Raw genomic sequence first — 20450 nt, 5'->3', positions numbered from 1 at the left:
GATTGTGAAGACGGATGTTCTGATGTGACAGGGCCTCACTGCAGCCTGGAAGTCACTGTGTGTGTACCTCAGCTGGCAATCATCCAGCCTGTGTGTGTGCAAACGTGTGTGTGTGAGAGTGTGTGTCTGTGAGTGTGTGTGTCTGTGTGTGTGTGCAAACATGTGTGTCTGTGAGTGTGTGTGTGTGTGTGTATGAAGCCAACTTGGATATACATATGTACACCATGGGCATGTCTAGTGACACTAGAGGTCAGAAGAGGGCCTTGGGTCCCTGCAACTAGAATTGCAGATGATTATGAGAGGACACGTGGCTGCTGGGAATTAACCTCAGAGCGGCCAGTGCTCTGAGGCACTGAACCATCTTCCCATCTCTCGCCCTTTTATCTGAGGTTGGGTCTCTGTGGCAAGCTGGAGAGATGGCTTTGTAGTTAAAATGCCTGCTGCTCCTGTAGGGAGTTTCCCAGAACCCACATTGGGTGACTTCACCACTGCCTTCAACTCCAGCCCCAGGAGATCTGCCATCAGCTTTGGCACCACCGCGGACATCTGCACACACATAGTATACATTAACACACACACACACACACACACACACACACACACTAAATCTAAAAGAAAATCTTAGAGTGCAGTGGCTGGCCAGCAAGCTTCATGGATTCTCCTGTTTTAGGTCCCTTGGATAGGGCTTACAGGTGCTTCCCACACACCCAGATTTTTATAGAGTTTCTGGACATTAATCTCAGGTCCTCAAGCCTGCACAGCAAGCATCTTATCCACCGAGCCATCTCCCCAGCACCCACTGAGTCGTTTCCCCTTAACCTGTATGTAGATTAGTCGATGGCCAGCAATAAAGAATGAAACAATGCTAACTCGGGGTTCACTAGGTGCCTGTGTAGACCTCCTGGTTTTTATTGCACCCCCGTCCCCCGTTTTTGCAGGGGCTGAGATTTTACAACTGTGCCTTTTAGCTGAGCACTTCCTCTTTAAAGCATACTCTGGCTACAAGAATCGCCTGCTTAGCTCCAGGAGACAAAGCAGCATTCAGAGCTGTGCGATTTGAACAAACAAGTATTGTTTCCCTTGAATTGTTCTCGTTTTCTTTTTAAAATATGTGTGTGTGTGTGTGTGTGTGTGTGTGTGTGTGTGTGTGTGTGTGTGCAGAGAGTCTCACTGTGGACCCCTGGCTGTCCTGGAACTTGCTCTGAGTGCTGGGGTAAAGGTGCTACTCAGAAGCACCTACTATGTGGAGGCTCTCACACTGATTTGAAGCTTGCCCTCGGAGCTGGGCAGGCCAGCAGTCAGGGCTAGAGATCTTCCTATCTCTGCCTCCACAGTGCTGGCACCCCACCCCGAGTGACCCTGGCATTTGTGCGTGATCGTTGAGGGTTAAACTCAGCGGCAAGAATTTTACAAACTGAGCCTGGACCTATCTATTTATTTTTGGGTTTTCCAAAACAGGGCTTCTCTGTGTCTTGGAACTCACTCTGTAGACCAGGCTGATTTTCAACTCAGAGATCCACTTGCCTCTGCCTCCCGAGTGCTGGGATTAAAGGAGTGTGCTGCCACTGCCCGGCTCCTGCATTTTGGGGGGGGGGGGGTGGGGGCTATCTCAAGGGCTCAAAAATGGAATAAGAGGCTCTGGATGAAGCTCACTGTGGAGCACTGGTTTGTCACAGTCACAGCTAAGCCTTACCTTCCGTCCCCAACACGAAATCAGTCCAGACACACACACACACACACACACACACACACACACACACACACACACACACACATGCTTTATATTCCTATTTGGAGACTTTTCGTCTGTTTCTTATTTGTTTTTTTGAGACAGAGTCTTGCTATGTAGTCCAGGCCAGCCTCAAACTAGTGATCCTCCTGCCTCAGCTTCCAGAACACAAGTATGACACCACCACCATGCCATTTGGGGAATCTTTTAGGATTTGAGTTCCAAATGTAGAAAAGCCAAAGTAACAGACTGAAGTAACCCCTTGGTTGGGTCCGATTGGGTTCTCAGGGTCCCCACCACGAGCCTTCAGGTCAATATTTCTCAACCTGTAGGTCGAGACCCCTTTAGGGGTGGGACCACCCTTTCACAGAGGTCACCTAAGACAAACACAGGTATTTATAATATGATGCATAACAGTAGCAAAATCACAGTCATGACGTAGCAACGGAATACCTCTATGGTTGGGGGTGGCGGGTCACCACGCCATGAGAAACTAACTGTACTAAAGGTCCCAGCGCTGGAGGGTGAGATCACTGCTCTGTGCTGTGGAGGGGCGGGACTCCGGTTCTGCCTCAGCCTGGGTTGCTTTGAGACAGTGGAGGGGTGCGTATTGCCAAGGAGGATACTAATAAAGCTAAAAACAAACAAACAAACAAACAGAAACAGCAGACACGGACCTCTGTTGTAATCCCAGGACGTGGGAAGTAGAGGCAGAAGGATCACAAGTCAAAGCTAGCCTGTTTCCAAACAACAACAACAACAACAATAATAATAACAATAATAAAGTCACTGTGGTGGGTTGTACTTCTTTCTTGGGGCTGTGATAAGGCCCTCCCACAAGGCCAGCTTCAGGAAGGAAGGGTTTATTGTCTCACAGTTGAGGTTATCCTGGCGCAGAAGTCACTGTAGGAGAAGGTGCTGGTCACATGGTATCAGGAGTTGGGAAACAAGGGACGGTGGGTGTTAGCGCTTGGTTCACCTTCTCCTCGTTTTAATTTTTTTCTATATTTTTATTTTATGTGCATGAGTGATTTTTATTTTCATGCATTCTGTGCATCATGTGCATGCAGTGCCTGTGTTACTCAGAAGAGGGCGCTGAGGCCCCTGGGACTCTAGATGGTTGTGAGCCCCATGTGGGGTGCTGAGAAGCAAACCCAAGTCCACAGGAAGAATATCCAGTGTTAACCACTGAGCCATCTCTCCGGCCCCCTCTCCTCATATGTGAAAGGATTTACATTTATTCATTCATGTGTTTAGTATGTGGTTGTGTGTGAGGCGGATGCTTGTAACACAGTGCACGCAGTGGGCAGAAAACGTACCGCTTTCTCCTTGCTGGGTGGGTTCTGGGGTTCGAATTCGGGTTGTCAAGCTTGTTGACGAGAGCCAACGCACCTGCTGAGGTGTCTTGTGGGCCTGCCTTCCTTTTCCTAGGCTGGAACCCCAGCACGGTGAATAGTGACGCCCACATTTAGGGTGGGTCATCCCACCTCAATTAAACTGATCGAGAAACCCCTTCATTGGTGCGCCCAGAGGATGTTTGGTGACTGTAGATCCTGCAGACTGAAACCAACATTCCATGGCACAGAGTCCCCCTGCAACTGCACTTCTGTTGTCGAAGGGCTCACTAGGCAGCCCAGCCATTCATTGGACCCCCATAGCAGGCTGTACAGTAAATGCAGGGAAACAGTAATCACCCCAAAACAACCACCTGGGTCAGCGGTAGACCGTTTCATACATGGTCTGCTCTTTGTAGAAAATCCAAGAGATGGAGGAGAGGAGGATTGTGCGCATTGGAGAGTCCATGAAGACGTATGCAGAGGTGGACCGGCAGGTGATACCCATCATCGGGAAGTGCCTGGACGGTATAGTGAAGGCGGCCGAGTCTATTGACCAGAAAAACGTAAGCGCGGTCACTGGGCTTCTCTGGGGGCCATCATCTCTCTCCCTGTCCCACCAGCAGCACCTGGTTCGGGGACCCTGGCAGCTGCTGGGTGCGGTCTTTGTCCTTTTCCACTGGAAAGGCCTTTCTTTGTGGCCTCAGTGTTTGGGGTTTAGTTCCCCCGCCCTTCTGTGCAAAACACACCCATGGGGTCGTCACTGAATTGAATGGAAGTGTTTTGCTGGGATTTCTGGAACAAGGCAAAGCTCTCAGGGCACCAGTGACCCAGCTGCCTGCAGAGTGTGGCATGTTCGACACTGGATGCTGATGGTACCCCTCGTTGGATAGTCCGTGTCACTTTCAGGTGTTGTCACAAGTCCCCAGGGAAGCAAAATTGTCTTTTGTTTAAAATATCCGCTCGGATCCCTGTGTCCCACTTTTTAATGACCTCTGAAAAGAGTTCTGTCGGTCTGGTGTGCTCAGCTGCCTTGGAATGTTTAGATGGTAAATATTTGTAAGAGAAAGTCCCAGGCAATAGGTGGTCTCCTTGTGTAGAATTCCAACTGTAAGATCCCTTGCCTCACATTTCATTGAGAATTTGAAATTGAGCATTTCAGTGCTCCAAAGCGAATGGCATCCTCCCTGCCTCTGCAGCCTACAGGCGAGCTTTCTACCTGAGGTGCTCAAACCAATCTTACCTTGATTGGATGATCTTCTTCTTTCTTCTTCTTCTTCTTCTTCTTCTTCTTCTTCTTCTTCTTCTTCTTCTTCTTCTTCTTCTTCTTCTTCTTCTTCTTCTTCTTCTTCCTCTTCTTCTTCTTCTTCTTCTTCTTCTTCTTCTTCTTCTTCTTCTTCTTCTTCTTCTTCTTCTTCTTCTTCTTCTTCTTTTCTCCTTCTCCTTCTCCTCCTCCTCCTCCTCCTTCTCCCCCCTCCTCCTCTTCCTCTTCTTCACAATTATGTCACCAGTTCTAGGTCTCTCAGAAAAATTTAAAAGTCTATGTGAAGCTTCCTCCAGTCACCCTGTTCAAGGGTTCGGTGGCACGCTGTAATCCGTGTGGACAAAGGCGGAATCCTTCAAAGGCAAAGCATCATGGGAGGTGGATCTGAGATATGGAAAGTCTCTTTGGGGGCAAAACATTATGAGTCTCTGCAGTAATGAACACAGTGCCAAGGAAAAGAAAACCAGTCTCAGGGGGATTCTCAGGCGGATGTTTTGGGATCAGTCTCGGTGTTTTGACCTGCTTGTCCATGGGTGTTATTGCAGGACTCCCAGCTAGTCGTAGAAGCCTATAAGTCAGGATTCGAGCCTCCCGGAGACATTGAATTCGAAGATTACACACAGCCCATGAAACGCACGGTGTCAGACAACAGCCTTTCCAGTTCCAAAGAAGGCAAGCCCGAGCTCAAGTTTGGAGGCAAGTCCAGAGGCAAGCTCTGGCCGTTCATCAAGAAAAACAAGGTACTGGCCGTTTGGACCCCGTGCGGGCTGAGAACCACAAGGTGCAGAGGCTTGGAGTTTATCTTTTGGTCTTAATCAAGCTAAGATCTAAACTTTGAGAAAGCGAGAGAGGACAGTTAGCGTGCTGCGTTCATTTCACGGTTCAAACGGTCTCTCTCTGGTGTTGGAGTCTTTGCCATGGCCTCTGTCTTATTACAGATGCGTTGTCCCAGGACTGTCACCCACACTAACATCACTGACCTCACGGCCCTCTCACCCACCCCCATCCTCCCAGACTGCTGGGCACCACTGCTGGGAGCAAGGGGATCATGTCCCATCTAATCAAGCTTGCCGGCCTGGCCTAGGTTTTGACACGTTAACCTCTGTCTCCGTGAACATTTTTCCGTTTTCTTTTCATAGCGTGGTATGTAGGTGCATGACAGCTAATCTAGCAGTCTAAACCGGACGGAAGTGGCCTTACTGCATTAACCGTAGAACAGACTGATTGTCTGAGTTTCCCAGGACAGGACTGTCCCCCTGTTTTTCCAAAACCTCAGTGATTTAGACCCTCTTTTGCCCCATCGAGCTGTGTTAGTTTAGGTGTGGAAATGTTTACCCCTCTGGCTTAAACTGGTTTTAGAACGACTAACGAGAGCCTTAGCTTGCATGTGGCCGTCTGCATGAGCTTTGGGTCATAATCTTCTGCTGTCCTATCGCGCGTACTCACGAACCCTCTCCTTTCCACCCCCTTCTCCGTGGACCGCATCCTCCATGATTTCTTTTGTACCGTGGCATCAATATTAATGGTTTGTGTTTTACTTGCTTTGGATCTTGAATATGATTTGATGCTTATTTCTGTTTTGTGTCTTCTTGTTTCTGATTTTTTTTTTCCGTCATCGTTCCGCCCCCCTCACATATAGCTTATGACCCTTTTAACATCCCCCCACCAGCCTCCCCCTCCTCCCCCTGCCTCTGCCTCACCCTCTGCTGTTCCCAACGGCCCCCAGTCTCCCAAGCAGCAAAAGGAACCCCTCTCCCACCGCTTCAACGAGTTCATGACCTCCAAACCCAAAATCCACTGCTTCCGGAGCCTAAAGCGTGGGGTAAGTTCCGCTCTGGAATCCTGCGTCTCTCGCGCACTGTGTTGCCTGTCTCGTTCCGCATATTTTACTTTGTGAATGGACCCTGTGTGTTTCCCTATAACATTTAAAGGGAGAGAGGGCTTGAGCCCAGGCTCCCAGAGAGCCGTGTGGAGGGGTGTGAGGAGGAGAGAGCCAGTGGGCCTGAGGTCTTTTACTCTCAAATACATGCCGGAAGCACCCTTCAGAAGTCATTCCTTTTTCCCCTTGGCCTCACCAGCTCTGACTCTGTGAAGGTGAGGAAGTGGAAGTGACTGGACAGTCAGAAAATCTGTGCTGACTAATTACAGGCAGGGGCGCAACGTAGGTTCTGCTGTCCGAATGACGCCGCTGGTGAGGAGGAAGGAAGCTGGCCAGGCACACTGGTTCCCTTGCGAAGTTAAGGGGTGACAATAGAATACCTCTCAAATCTGCGTCTCTCTGCATAGGGAGAAGGTACAACGGGGGCAGCAGCATTCCTCAGCGGGCTTCCTGCTCCGTTCCGTCCCCTCCTTTCTTGGCGGTGAAGTGGCGTGCTAATAGAGTGTGGAGCTAGGACAGAAAACCAGAGTCCGCTCACACGGTCTGACACTCTGTGGCACCCAAGGTCAGGGAGCAGTCTCTCAGAATGTGGTTGCTGTCAGGACGCACGTCTGGAATCAGGTGTGACATTTCATGATCTGTCCTCCCAGCCTTCGGAGGGTCAGAAGTTCAGAGACATCCTTGGCTACATAGTCCCGAGCCATCCTGGGCTATATGAGATTCTGTCTCAAAACAAGCAGGCAGACAAAAGCCCTCTAGTTTGTAACCATACACGGAGCTCTATAGGAACTGGGCAGTCTTTCAGCATAGATACCAGCTCAGCTTAATAGGAGAGAGTTGGAATAAAGTAATTGGTAGCCTCCCAAGTGAGCCTTCTCTAGTCGTGTTCATAATAACTGTCTGGCTGAGTGTGGTGCCTCACGCCTGTAATCCTAACACTTGGGAGGCCGAGGCAAGAAAATGTTAAGTTTGAGGCTAGCTTCAGCTACATGTCCTTCTAGGCTAGCCTGGGATATAAAGTAAGACCCTACCTCAAACAAACAGACAAAAAGTCGGTAGCCGAATGGTCAGTGCCTCATCCACCTGCAGGTCCTGGCCTGTGGCGTTTCCCTGCGGATGTAGCTGGATGCCTTCCTCCTAGGATCTCCAAGCATCTGAGCGCTCAGACACTTCTTTCTTTCTTTCTTTTCTTTCTTTTTTTTTTTTTTTTTTTGGAGATGGTCTCTACATAACCCTGCCTGTCCTGGAACTCACTCTGTAGCCCAGGCTAGCCTAGAGCCTCCCTGGAGTGTTGAGATTAAAGTCATGTGCCACCATGGCCAGCTGGGGACACTTCAATATAGAGCTCAGTTATCTCTAAAGCCAGAATTGGTTTACCAGACCTTGGCTGATAAGCAGCATCCTTGCAAATGCAAAGTTCCCAAGTTTGTGTTTTCTACCCCACCATCCTCTGGCATGGGAAGGACTCCAAACCGTGGCTAATTAGATGAGCGTCTGCCTTAGCTCCACCCACTGGTGGATTTCTTTATTTGTGGAATCCCTGTACCAAGAGAGTCTTCATTCCATAGAAATAGTGTTCTGGTCTACATATAACCTCAGTACTCCAGAGGCAGGAGGATTGCAGTAAGTTTAAGACCAGCCTGGGCTTCATAGTGAGATAGTGAGATCCTGTTTTCAGAGAGAGAGAGAGAGAGAGACAGAGAGAGACAGAGACAGAGACAGAGAACAAAAGAAAGGAAGGAAGGAGGAAGGAAGGGAAGAAGAAGTAAGGGAGGAAGGAAGAAAGGAGGGAGGGAGGGGCCAGCCCAGAGTGTGGCTTAGCTTGGAGTGCTTGCCTAGCTTGCATCCTGAGCACAGCACAAATCATGCAATGGTTGGAGCCTGTGAAGATCAGAAAGTCAAAGGTCATCATTGGGTGCACAGCTAGTCTGAGGCCAGCCTGTGCTAAGCGAAATCCTATCTCGAAAAGAAAAGAAAAGAAGAGAAGAGAAGAGAAAAGAAAAGAAAAGAAAAGAAAAGAAAAGAAAAGAAAAGAAAAGAAAAGAAAAGAATGGGTCATAGAGATGGCCCAGTCTGTAAAAGTGCTTGAGGGAAGCCTCACCACCTGAGTTCAATTCCTAGGACACAAAGTGAAAGGAGAGAGCCAACTCTCCAGAGCAGCCCGCTGCCCTCTGCTCTCAGTAGATAAATGAATGAGCATACAAAAGGAAGAGTAGTGTCCAGAAAACCAAGGTTGAAGGAAGGAAGGGTACATTTGAGAGAATTGTTTTGCTTTGAAGGCTACTTAGTAGGTCAAGTTAGAAATCAAATTTGGGCTGGTAAGATGGCTCAGGGCCATCAATGATACAAGCCAACAATGAAACAGGCCCAACAATGAAAGTTCCGTCCCTGGGACCTACAAGGGGGAAGGGAAGAACCAACTCATGCAAGCAGCCCTGTGACCTCCACATGTACGCGCTCGCTCACACACACACACACACACACACACACACACACAAGTGCTGAATAAGTAAGTGTAATCATTTCTTAATTAAATCAGAAATTTAATTTCCTAAAGCTGTCAGGACCTAGCCACTGTCAGCAGGCAGAGTAGCTTCAGAAGTGGCCGATGGATCGTGCTGAGTTCTATTGTTGGGACTGGCTGAGCAATCGGCAGCTCCTTGGCTCAATTATGTTGGCTTTTAGAACTTCACTCTCCATCAGAGAAATTTCCACGGATGTAGCCAGGGTGAGCCAGGCTCAGAGCCAGTTCCATCCCGTTACCACGTGATCACTTGTTTATAAACATCTGCATCTGTCTGTCACACATGAGATGTGCTAAGTGTCTTCAGTTGCTATCCGTTTGCATGTGTGGTCCATGACGCCACATTCCACAGTCTCCCGGTCATCGATGGTTTCTGCGTCTGTGTTCTGGTGTCACCAAAGTGTGTTGGCCAAGGCCAAAGAGTGTGTGTTCGATTAGTACAAGGGGAAGAAAGGTCTTAAACATTTTGATTTTGGGAAATTTCTTTGATGGAAACTTTCCTGGAAGGTAAGTGCATTGTCCAGTGACAGACGAGCCAGAAACTTCGGCAGTAAGGGCCGTGGATAAGGCACACGGAGGTCGGTTATGTTGCCATCAGTTGTGAGAAGCAGTAGGGTCAAATCTGATGCTTCTTCCTGCAAGGAGCAGTGGGGGAAAGGAAGCTGAGGGAGGGAGGCAGGGAGGAACAGCAGGCCTTTGAAAAGAAAACATCCTAAACCCAATGTCTGGGGAACTAGACCCTAGCATCAGTGCGGGAGGTGTGGTGGCAGGTCCATGCCGGCCACAGGCATGGAACCCTCTCTCCCATTTCACTTTCCCCTGAACCTGAACTTGAGACTCGTGAGCAAGTGAGCTCTCTGCTACTCTCGGAGAATAACTGCCTGGGGCTGTGGTGTCTGTTTCATCCCATTCTGATTTTTTTTCATTTTACTTTTATCTGCGTGAGTGTTCCCTGCCGGTGTGTCTGGACCACATGTGTGTCCACTCCCCTCTGTACTGAAGAAGACATTGGATCCCCTGGGTCTGGAGTTACCAATGGTTGTGAGTCACCATGTGGGTGCCGGGAATCAAACCCAGATACTCTGCAAGAGCAGCATGTGCTCCTAACCATTGAGCCATCCCTCCAGTACCCCGTGGTGTGTCTTTTAATTTATCACATTTGACAGCCCTCAGATTTGAAGTATCTGGTTTAATGACCAGAGTGTGGAAATTGCATGCAAACATTTCTTTTTTTCTTTTCTTCCTTTCTTTTTTCTGAAATGGGGTCTCACTGTCTAGCCCTGGCTGTCCATGAACTCACTATGTAGACAGTCTTGCCTTGAACTCACAGAGACCTGCCCTCCCCTGCCTGCTGAGTGCTGGGGCTACAGGTTTGCACCATCACCACCTGGCTCAGTGTGCAAACGTTTCTTAGCATAGCTTAGTTTATTTGTAAATAGTTCAACGGGATTAAATGGTTCTGTGATATTTACAGAGGGCTGACACTGCCAGACCGCCATCGCTCCATCTTTATAAAAGTCAAATAAAGACTAGAGAGTGTGTCCTTAGCACGTGCCTATGATCCCAGGCCTGGGGAGGTGAGAACTGGAGGACCAGGAGATCCAGGTCATCTTCCCCGACACAGGGAGTTTGAGGGCAATGCAAGCTACGTGACAGGAAAGCCAAAGGGGCGTGAGAGAGGTAGAGATTGTTACGTGGATAGAGAGATACAGAGAGATAGAGATGGATAGATGATTGATAGATGGCAGATAGGTAGATGAGAGATGATGGATGGATAGGTAAATATATATATACACACAGACACATATATATATATATACACATATATATATATTTGATAGATTGATAGACAGACAGACAGAACGAACATGTCCTGAATTTGACTCTACAAAAGGTAATTTCTAGTGTCTAAAATGAGAATTTCCATTTGAGCCTATGCAAAGCAATTGTCTAGCTAAAACTAGCTGACTTCTCTCGTAGTTGAGAGTTAATCTTAGGGAAAAAAAAGCCCTAAAGCAGAGCGTGACGTTGTGAACGCCCACTGTTGCGTGCCATGTTACGAATGTGCGGTTCTCCTTTCTCGAGTGTCTTACCGTGTTCTCTTGCTGACTGTTGGCAGACTCAGTCTCTGTGTTATCACAAAGAGCTCATGAAGAGGACTCTAGGGAAACCCACGCATGCCTTGGAGGCTAGGAACTATGTTGTAAGTCCGCCGTGAGGCACTTAAGACAGTCACAGCCAAAGCTGTCCCCTGGACAGCGCCAAGACTGGGGACCCAGGTGCAGCTGTAACACTTCCACCTCAAACAAGACTCTCCGGGACAAGGGAGGGGTCTTACTGTGTAAATTCAAACAGCTGTTTTAGCTCCAAAGCTTGTGTAGAAAGATCAGAGCCCTCCCTCTAATGGGCATCCAGTGCCCCGGGGGCATCCACTGAGCTAACTCACTGTCTGAGAGCCCACTTTTTTCTTAGTTCTGGTAAAATCTTTAAAGAGCCAGTGACTGCTGCCTGAGAGATCCCTGGTAACCCTGGATATGTGTCTGTGGCAGCAATTTACCCACAAAATACAGCTGTCGTGTGTAGCCACTGAACTCGACCGTTCAGGGCATGGTAGTGTGACCATGAAGGGATCCACATCTGTGTCTGTAGCCAATGGGTCACTAGGAAGCCATGACACAAGCCTGGAGAACAAAAACTCAAAGAAGCATGAGCAGAGACAATTCCAGGAGAGTTCACCATCTCACGTCTGCTCGAGCACTTACCGTCCCCTTTCTTTGCGCTGGAGGTTAGTAGCTGTGACCGTTCAATGACACATGGACACGCTGGCTCTGTCTCCCTCCCGTGTCATTGATGCTTGCTCCTCTCAGAGCCCCTGTTGCCTGAAGCTGATGGCTTTGGTCCCTTAGTGTCTAGTCACGCCCTCCATGGCGTCCCTGCTGTTATTCTCCTAGGAGAAGACTTGCTTTCTAATCGGAAGTGACCTAATTGTCTGGCTTATGTATGACTTACGACCTGAAAAACACTTAGTCACCTTTAAAAAGAATTCCGCACACTGGGGTGGCGCCTCTGGCAGGTGATCTGTCACCACCCGCTTCAGAAAATGGAATTCGAGGGTTTCGGTGTTTCCAAAAAACCGAGTGTGAGAATTTATTAGTTCCAGTTTCTCTTGGAACGGATGTTCAGTTTTAATCATTTGTTCTTATTTTGAAGTGGAAACCTTCCTATTGATATCACAAATTCGGTGCTAGGAGATTTCGATTCTAGTCCCAAGTCATGAGAGGAGCCCCACAGAGAATAAATAGTGAGTCAGGTTCTAGAACTTTGCAATTAAGATTGTGTGAGAGGAAATACCGGCGTCTGCCGGGTGTGCTCTGTGGGGGCCGCCTCCTGCTACGCACCGTGAGTGTTGTCTGTCTGAATGATGAACTCAGCTTGTGACGGACAATCTGTGCTTCAGCTCCAGGAGGCTCAGCCAGGTCATGGCCATGCCTTTGCAGACACTTTTTGAAACGCTGTCCAATCATTGCTTTCCTACTTAACGATCTCTTCCTTCTGCCCGGGAACCGTTTTCTTTAAAAAGGGATTGCCTATATACACAGGAGTATCAACTCTTTTTTTTTTTTTTGGAGACAACATCTATGCAGTTCTGGCTGGCTTGGAACTCACTGTGCAGACCAGACCTCTACGTCCTGAGTGTGCGGCATCAAGCCCAGCCAGAAGTTTCAGCTTTAAATAATCTTAAGGATGAAAAAAAGATTAAAAAAGCTGGATAAGGAATTTTAACCCCTCCCTGCCTGGCGTGGAAATCCAAGTGTGCTTTCTTTGGTAGCTTATCGTCCAAATACATCCGCACCTTATTACCCCTTACTAGAACCTCCTGCATTGCCAGAAATTAAGTCACATGTTGCACGGTCCCTAGGCAGATTGCAGGGTCTCACAGAATCGTGTTTCTGGTGGGGACCTTCCTGTCTCCAGGCCCCGGCAGTAACGGAGCTGCTGTGGCCCTTTGGGATTAGCTCACCCACCCACAGCAGCACTGGGACCCAAGGCAGTGCTTACCTAACACAGCCTAAAGTCAGCTTCCACGAGCTGCAGCTCCTGCTCCCGCCCGCTCCAAGGCTGTGTCACCTCCGTGGACAGACATGGAGATCAGTGCCTCAAGCAGCCTGTAATCCCACTAGTTGGGAAGGATCAAGAGCTCAAGGCTAGCCTGAGCTACATACCAAGGCCCAAAGCTCCCTCAGAGGAAATCAATTCACTTTGAAAAAGAACGAGTCTCAAAAGTCACCCTCTCGGCCCAGGAGAGGTCCTGGTGGCAGACGGGAGATCACATTGTCCCATCATCTCCATCCTCTTGTCAAGAAGCCTTCTAGCTTCTGACCTCCACACTCCACTGTGGCACGATGGGTACACACACACACACACACACACACACACACACACACACACACACTATCAGTGTAAAGTGGGGGGTGCTGGAGAGATGGCACAGCAGTGAAGAGCCCTTGCTGTTCTCAGAGAAGCAGAATTCCGTTCCCAGCACCTACATGTCTGTTCACACCCCCATGACTCCAGTTCCAAGGGTCCTGTTGCCCTTTTTTAGCTGAGCTCGTGCATGCCCTAGAGTGTGTGCACACACATTTACACACACACACCACACACCACACACACACAGGTGCACGTGCGCATAAAAATAAATATTTTTTTCCAAAGCTAATGTTAAAAAATAAAAACTAAACACCAAGAGGAGGGGCTGCCAGTGACCCCAGCGCTCAGGAGACAAGGGAAGGAAGGCTCCCCGAAAACCTGAGGCCACCCCAGCCAGGGGTGTACCTTGGGTAACCTTGTCTCAAAAGTAATATTTTAAAAAGAGTCTGCTTAAGATGTCCTGGGAGAGAAGTGCTATGCATTTTTTTCTCCTTTTAGGGTCACTATGTGTCACCGCTAGGGGTCATTATGTCACCTATGTCACCGCTATGCCTAACAGGTTTAAGGCCCTGGGGTCTGTTCCCAGCACCTCCCCAAGTCACCCTCCCCGGCAAGTTGGTTTCATAGGCATCTACTGGGCGGTGACTCTGCAGGGCCACGTCGGACCCTCCTCACACCTTTGGTACCCAAGATGCTAAGAAGTGTTTCTCTCACGACCAACCCCTCCTGTGAACTTTTGCACAGATCTGCCCGGCCGTTTCACAAGTCCACAGGGAGCTGATGTTATGAGTCCAGTCAGATGCCCAAATGCCTCCTCTTCTGACGTGTGTTTTCTCTCTCTCTCTCTCTTCCTCTCTTCCCGTTTGTTACCTCTTCAATTTTCCGTGAAGCTTTCGCTCAAGCTGGTAAGCACAACGTTCTCCGTGCATGTCCTTGGTCTAATTGGGTTCTGGTGTGTGCTGTGTGTGCTCTGCAGCCTGCCTCCGACATTAACTGTTCACCTGTTCATTTCTCCCGTGGGCGCTTTTGGTGGTGTGTATTTCACCTCTGGTTGCGTGGCTGTCTTGTTCACTAAGAAAATTAATGCTTAACATTATTCGATTTTTTTTTTTTAAACTTTGGGGACCTCAGAGTTGCCAAGCATTGATCAACTCTCTGTATTCATCTAAAAGCAAATGTCAGAAGTTGGGGTGAGTCTTCCTACCGGATCATTCTGGGTCAAAATAAATTTAAAGAGTTGGAAGGCAGCCCTTCCTGGGAGCCACAGAAGTAGATATTTCACACACACACACACACACACACACACACACACACACACACACACACAAACTGTGCGCCTAAAGGAGACACTTGGGAGGCAGAGGCAGGCGGATCTCTGGGAGTTCAAGGCCAGCCTGGTCTACAGAGTGAAGTTCCAGGCCAGCCAGAGCTATTTAGAGAGACCTTAAAGGAGACACTCAGGCATTCGTCGTGCCTGTCATGACTGCTCAAGTTTTTGGTAGGGAAGACCAGTGGGAAGCTACGGTCTTCTGGGGGAGCATTGGGTAAAACTGATTCCAGGGGCCACAGATGCTTTGATGAAAAGGGGAACTCTCCCTCATCGTCCATCCTTGCTTGAGCTGATATCTCGCTACATCTGTCTGTCTTTCGTCTCCTTCATGGGGCAGCTCCAGCGAACAGCCCGAGTAACTGTTTGATTTACCAAAAGAAAATCTTAACCAACATAACCCACTATGCTTTGAGAATGAATGAGGACTGAGGACTTGGCCCAGGGGTACAGTGTCTGCCTAATACAGACCCTCAACACCACAAAAAAATAAAATGAAATGAAATAAAGATGAATTTCACAGAATTCCCCTGAGTGCCAAGGCAGAGCAGACTCCTGCGTTCTCGCAGTGAGGGACGTGTGAGCTAACCACGGAGTAATACTGGGGGCATTACTCTTGCTGGGGGTCCTGCCTTGATGGCCTGACGTGACATGTGACTGTGACTCTCATGTACATGCACACATGGACATACATCATTTCCCAACTGACTCTTTTTTATCCGCAGTCCAGTCAATCTCAAAGCAAAAAATATATTTTATTAAATAACATTTCTCAGACATAAAACCCCAGGAACGAAGAGTCTGCAGTCCAGAGGTCTCGCCCGGGGAGGGAAGAGGCTTGGATGCCGAATGACGCTAAGCAGTCTTTCCTTTTGGGATACAAATCCTTTCACCAGCTTGGGAGTGAGCGGCTGATTCTGTGGCATTTAGAGATGGCTCAGTGGGTAGGGCAGCTTGCTCTTACAGGCCTGAGGACGTGCTCAAGGCAAGTACAGCTGTGTATATCTTCAACCCCAGCACTGAGGGGTGGAGACAGGTGAGTCCCAGAGGAAGCCACTCCTCACCGAAAAGCCAGGTTCAAGGTTGTGAGATGCAGTGAGGGAAAGACGCTGGAGTGACCCCTGGAGTATGCGAGTACCTGTTTGACCTAGGGAGCTTGTACCCAGGAGCAGTGTGGGTTCCATCCGAAGATGGGGCAAGGCCTAATACAGATCCCTCTAACCTGGGTGTGCGTGACCACACCCTCCAGGGCAGGTTCCACCATTCTTCAAACTGGGCCATTCCAGCTTTGTCAGAGTCGTCCCTGGTGACTCAGAGCTCTAAACAAGAGCCCCTTCTCCACAGAGTGAGTCACCTGTCAGAGCTCTGTTTGAGGAAATATAAACTTCAAAAGCCTAATTGGGCGAGACGCCCTTTCTTATAGATCTGAAGTTTATATGAGATGCTGCTGCCCTAAATTTCCATAGCAACCGAGGTTTGAGGCTTTTCCAGTGACTTGTTTTTAAGTGATGGCGCTATTGAAATAGTCAAGATGGCCAGAGAGGGACCCGGCTGGTTGATTCAGTGGGCCCTTTATCAATTGAAGGTAATGATTTCGTTGTCGTAAGTAACTAGAGCTGTCTCTCCTGTGACCAGTCACAAACCACCAAGCCCAGAGCATTCCTTACAGGCGTCTCTGTAGCCATTCAGATGCCGTCCAAGCCTCAAACATGTTCTAAGTACATTCAGGTCACCACTGAAACAGCCACTTGCAATTGCTGGACCAGACAGTGCAGCCGCAGAATGTTCCCACCATCACAGAAAGTTCTAGAGGGCTCTCTGGCCACTGCCCAGATCACCTCACCAACACAGCTCCGTGACTTGCATTGAATTTTGTTACGTCTGAGATCTAAAAACAACACAAAACAAAAACCTCAGGGCTGGGAAAGATGAGCCCAGAGGTGAAAATGTTTATAAGCCCAAGCCTGAGACCTTAAATTTCTAGAATCCATTTAAAAGCGCAGCAGCAGGCAGGGGTGTATTTAAGCCTAGCACCACGTCGGGAGACATAGTATGCAATGGGAGACAACCGAGAGACCGTGTCTCAAGCAAAGTAACAAAGATTGTCCTCTGACCTACACACACACACACACAAACACACACACATATATACACAAACACAGACTCACACACACACACACACACACACACACACGGAAACAAGTATCAGCGTCACCAAGATGGCTCACGGGGGACAGGGGTGCTTGCTGCTAAACCTGATGATGGCCTTGAGTTCCATCATTTCGGAGACCCATGTGGTTGAAAGGTGGAGCTGACGCCCACAGATTGTAGAATGAATAAAAACTGTAAAGACAGATTTTCCTCCACACTCAATGCCTAACTAGAATGAGTAGAAAACTAGACAGTGATGTTTTCAAATAGCGTGCATGGGAGAGGGAAGCCACCTCAGCTGCCATCAAACTGAGGGAGCCGCTGCTCCCGCTGGCCTGCAGGACCGTGCTTGGCTTGGTGACAGGAACATTGCCCATCCTCTTCCCCTCCTGCTCACAGACCCATCACACGCACCCAGGGCGTCTCAGGATGGAGCTCTGATCGCCACCTGGCCCAAGAGGCAGGCTATGTGCTGACTCATGCGCTTCCCGTCCACCGGCTTCTCACAACCAGCCTAGAAGCCTCTGTCACGAGCCCCCAAGTAAGCGGCTTGGCAAATCCAGCCGGATTCCAGAATCACATTCTCTGGGCCCCCTCTCTTCTCGCCCCCAAGTCAGTCTCCCTCTTGTTTGAAAAGAATTGAGGTTTTCAAGTAAAATCTCTTCTTGTAAATTTCCTGGCTTTCTCTGGGTCCGTTGAATACATTTCATTCTTTATGAAAAAAAAAAAAAAACAAAAAACAAAAAAAAAACAGCCTCGCTTAAGGAAAAACTCTTGCTGCAAGTGAAGCCAAGGAGGCGGTCCTTGGAGGAGGACCAGCTCCTGAGATCGACTAAAAGCAAAGAGGCAAGAGTGAGCTGGGATCTTAAAAGGGAGTCCTGGCCAGGTGTGGGGACTCACGCCTGCAACCCGGGCGCCCAGGAGCCTCAGTCTGAAGGGCCGCTTCAAACAGCAGGTACTTGGGCCAGGGCTGGAGAAATGGCTCAGTAGTTAGGAGAGTGCGGAGGACCCCGTTCCATTACATCTTGTAGCTCATGACCACCAGTAATTCATCCCAGTGAATCTAACGCCCTCTTCTGGTCTCTATGAGCACTGATCCCACAGGTGTGCGTGCACATGCGCACGCGCGCGCACACATACACACAGAGAGAGAGACACACACACAATTTTAAAATAAAATCTTTTAAAATTGGGGAGTGGGAATCAGGAACTAGATGTGGCGGTTCACAGCCATAATTTCAGTACCTGAAACACTAAGGCAGGGGGATTGTTGTGAGTTTGAGACCGTCGCCTGGAAAGTAAAATGCTTGCCTAGGACACATAGGCCCCAGATTCAACCCTGCAGGAAAGGGGTCAGGGTGTGTCACCACACGCTCTGACAGTAGAAGCAGGGGAGGGTGGCTTTGTGCACCAGGGGAAGTAATTCTGGAGCCCCAGAGACAGTAAGGGACAAATCACACTGGAGTCACAACAGAAGGGGATCTTTCTAAGTGTACTTTTTGCTCACATCCACAATGGAAAGTGATAGCCTGTCTGTCGCTTCACAGGGGCAGGAGCCCCGAATGCCTCAGCAGTGAGAGGAGAGACCATTAGGAACGCTTCAACTCAGGGAAGAGCAGAAACTTAGGCACATTACTGACAGGGACCGGATGACATTACTGAAGCACTGCTTCCTACGCTTCTATACTGGGTGGGAATGGTCAGAGAATGCAAACACACCAGTCTCTAAACACCTACGGGTCCCCTTCCGGGTCAGACCCATTTCTTTCATTTCTCCTCCTGCGGTGTGGTTGCACCTGGCCTTCCCTGTGGTGCTCTGGCCCTTGCACGGGACGCGCCCCTCGGTGGTTTGTGGGACTTCTGCCCCAGGTCTGCACATTGTTCAGTTTTGCATCTCAGCTGGTGCAGCGAGGAAGCGTAGCTGGCTCTGCGGGTCTGCAGGCTTGGTCTGCCCCCTCCTGCCCAGGAGCATCTCAAGGCTTTCTGGAGTCTCACTTATGTTTGTGTCTGCAGGGTGTCACCCCGGAAGACTTCAGCAACTTCCCGCCTGAGCAGAGAAGGAAAAAACTACAACAGAAAGTGGACGATCTCAATAAAGAGATCCAAAAGGAGACCGACCAGAGGTAGGACGGGTCGGTGTGCCCCGTCAGAGAACCCAAGCTCAGTCTGGAAAGGGGAAATCTGAAAATGTGACGTGCATGCCTGCGTGAGTGTGTGTATACGTGTGTACAAGCGTGCATGCAGTACCTACAAAAGCCAGAAGGGGGCATCAGATCCCTTGGCGATGGAGTTACCCGCAAGTTGGGAACCAAACTCCAGTCCTTATGATAAAGCGGTACACACTCTTACCTGCTGAGCCGTTTCTCCACCGTAAAACAGATAGAACAGCGTGGTTTGGGCAGGTGGTGGTTTTTTTATTTTGTTTTGTTTTGTTTTGTGTTTTGTTTGTTTCTAGCCGGGTGCTGGGTTTCTCTGCAGAGGTTGTATTGTGAGTGTGAAAAACAAAATGCACGTGGCTAGCCGTCATAGGTCTCTTGTCCTGAGTGAAGGTATGGGGTATTGTTCGCTTTTCCAGTCAATGGGAGGAAGACATTGGGGTCCCAGAGTCACGGGCTGGAGAGGCCACCTGAGCTTCCCTCAGCCTTGAGGTGCTGAGGTTGGCACAGTTGTACTTCAGGATGCACACCATCACGTTGTCTCTGTTGTATTTCTGGGCACGCTGGCAAAGGGACAGTTGGATCACGCCATGACACAGGCGCAGCACCACGTGCAGGGTAGGAATTTCTTGAGGTCGTACAGCAGGCAGCCCTTTCCCACAGCTTGCCTTCCCGTATTAGCTGCTGCTGGTCGGTCAGGACGTCTTTGATGTCTTGGGTCTCGGTCCTGACAGTCTCAGTGATGGGTTCCACCTCAAGGGTGAGGGGTTCTCTCCCCTGTCAGGGCCCTCATGAAGTTCTTGTTGGCATCGGCCACATTGCCCTTATGGGAGCGTCTTAGGGGTTTCCTCTCGGGGGTCACAGTGGTTTTTGCTTTTTTTGTACAAAGGATGGAAAATAGCATGATTATCTCCTTCCCCTTCCGGCCCCCCCCCCCGCCTCTTCTCTCTCTCTCCCCCCAACATCCTGCCTTTGAGTCTAAAATCTGTTTGTCTTTTTAGTGGAGGATAATTAAATATTAATCTTCCTTCAGATTCTCAGGTCTCCCTCCTCTCCACCCTTCTCCCCTCCCCTGTCGTCTTCTCCTTTCTCTTCTTTGTTCCTCTTCTTCCTCTTCCTTTTCTCCCTCCTCCTCCTCTTCCTCTTCGTCCTTCTGTCTGTCAGTTTTTTGCAGACCAGGTTGACCTCGAACTCAGATTCCTGCCTATCCACCTCCTGCTGCCTGAGACTGCAGGCACAAGCACCCAACACCTTTGCTGTTTGGGGGGTTGCTTGTTTGTTTGTTAGCTTTTTGAAAGTCTTACCCTGAAGTCATTAAATTGCCTGTGCTGGCCTCAACTCAGAGTAGCCATCCTCCTGCTGCAGCCACCCAATGACTGGGATTACCGGTGTGAGCCCTGTGTGTCTTGTCTTTTCTCTGAGTGGTTTAAGGGTCAGGGAAACAAACGGCAGCTGGTCTGCTCTGGTCACTAGCAGGCTAGGAGCCTGCCTGCGGCTCTGCCTTGGGTACAGGGAGTCTTGGGAGTTTTTTCTCAAGTGTTAAAAGGAGTTTTTATTTGTTTATTTTAATGTTGTCGTAAAAGGGAGAAAAGAGTCACCATCTCGGGGTTGGGGATTTAGCTCAGTGGTAGAGCGCTTGCCTAGCAATCGCAAGGCCC

General features: G+C 49.2%; 1 protein-coding gene across 21 annotated transcripts in view; it reads left to right on the top strand.

The window, feature by feature from the left end:
- Fnbp1 (formin binding protein 1) overlaps positions 1-20450 on the top strand; it is a 119957-nt gene that overhangs the window by 86537 nt on the left and 12970 nt on the right. For 5 of the 21 annotated variants that reach the window (XM_063283060.1, XM_063283061.1, XM_063283067.1 and 2 more), the window contains exons 8-13: positions 3483-3629; positions 4873-5067; positions 5967-6149; positions 10850-10933; positions 14049-14063; positions 18650-18759. In XM_063283060.1, coding sequence (XP_063139130.1) covers positions 3483-3629; positions 4873-5067; positions 5967-6149; positions 10850-10933; positions 14049-14063; positions 18650-18759 — 734 coding nt within the window. The remainder of the gene's footprint in view (positions 1-3482; positions 3630-4872; positions 5068-5966; positions 6150-10849; positions 10934-14048; positions 14064-18649; positions 18760-20450) is intronic. The other 16 variants (XM_063283065.1, XM_063283064.1, XM_063283063.1 and 13 more) reach the window with 6 other exon arrangements.

The sequence above is a fragment of the Rattus norvegicus genome, chromosome 3, assembly GCF_036323735.1.
Source record: "Rattus norvegicus strain BN/NHsdMcwi chromosome 3, GRCr8, whole genome shotgun sequence".
In the NCBI taxonomy this organism is placed as follows: Eukaryota; Metazoa; Chordata; class Mammalia; order Rodentia; family Muridae; genus Rattus; species Rattus norvegicus.
Note: the sequence above shows the minus strand (reverse complement) of the source record. Positions and strands in the feature narration are given on the sequence as shown.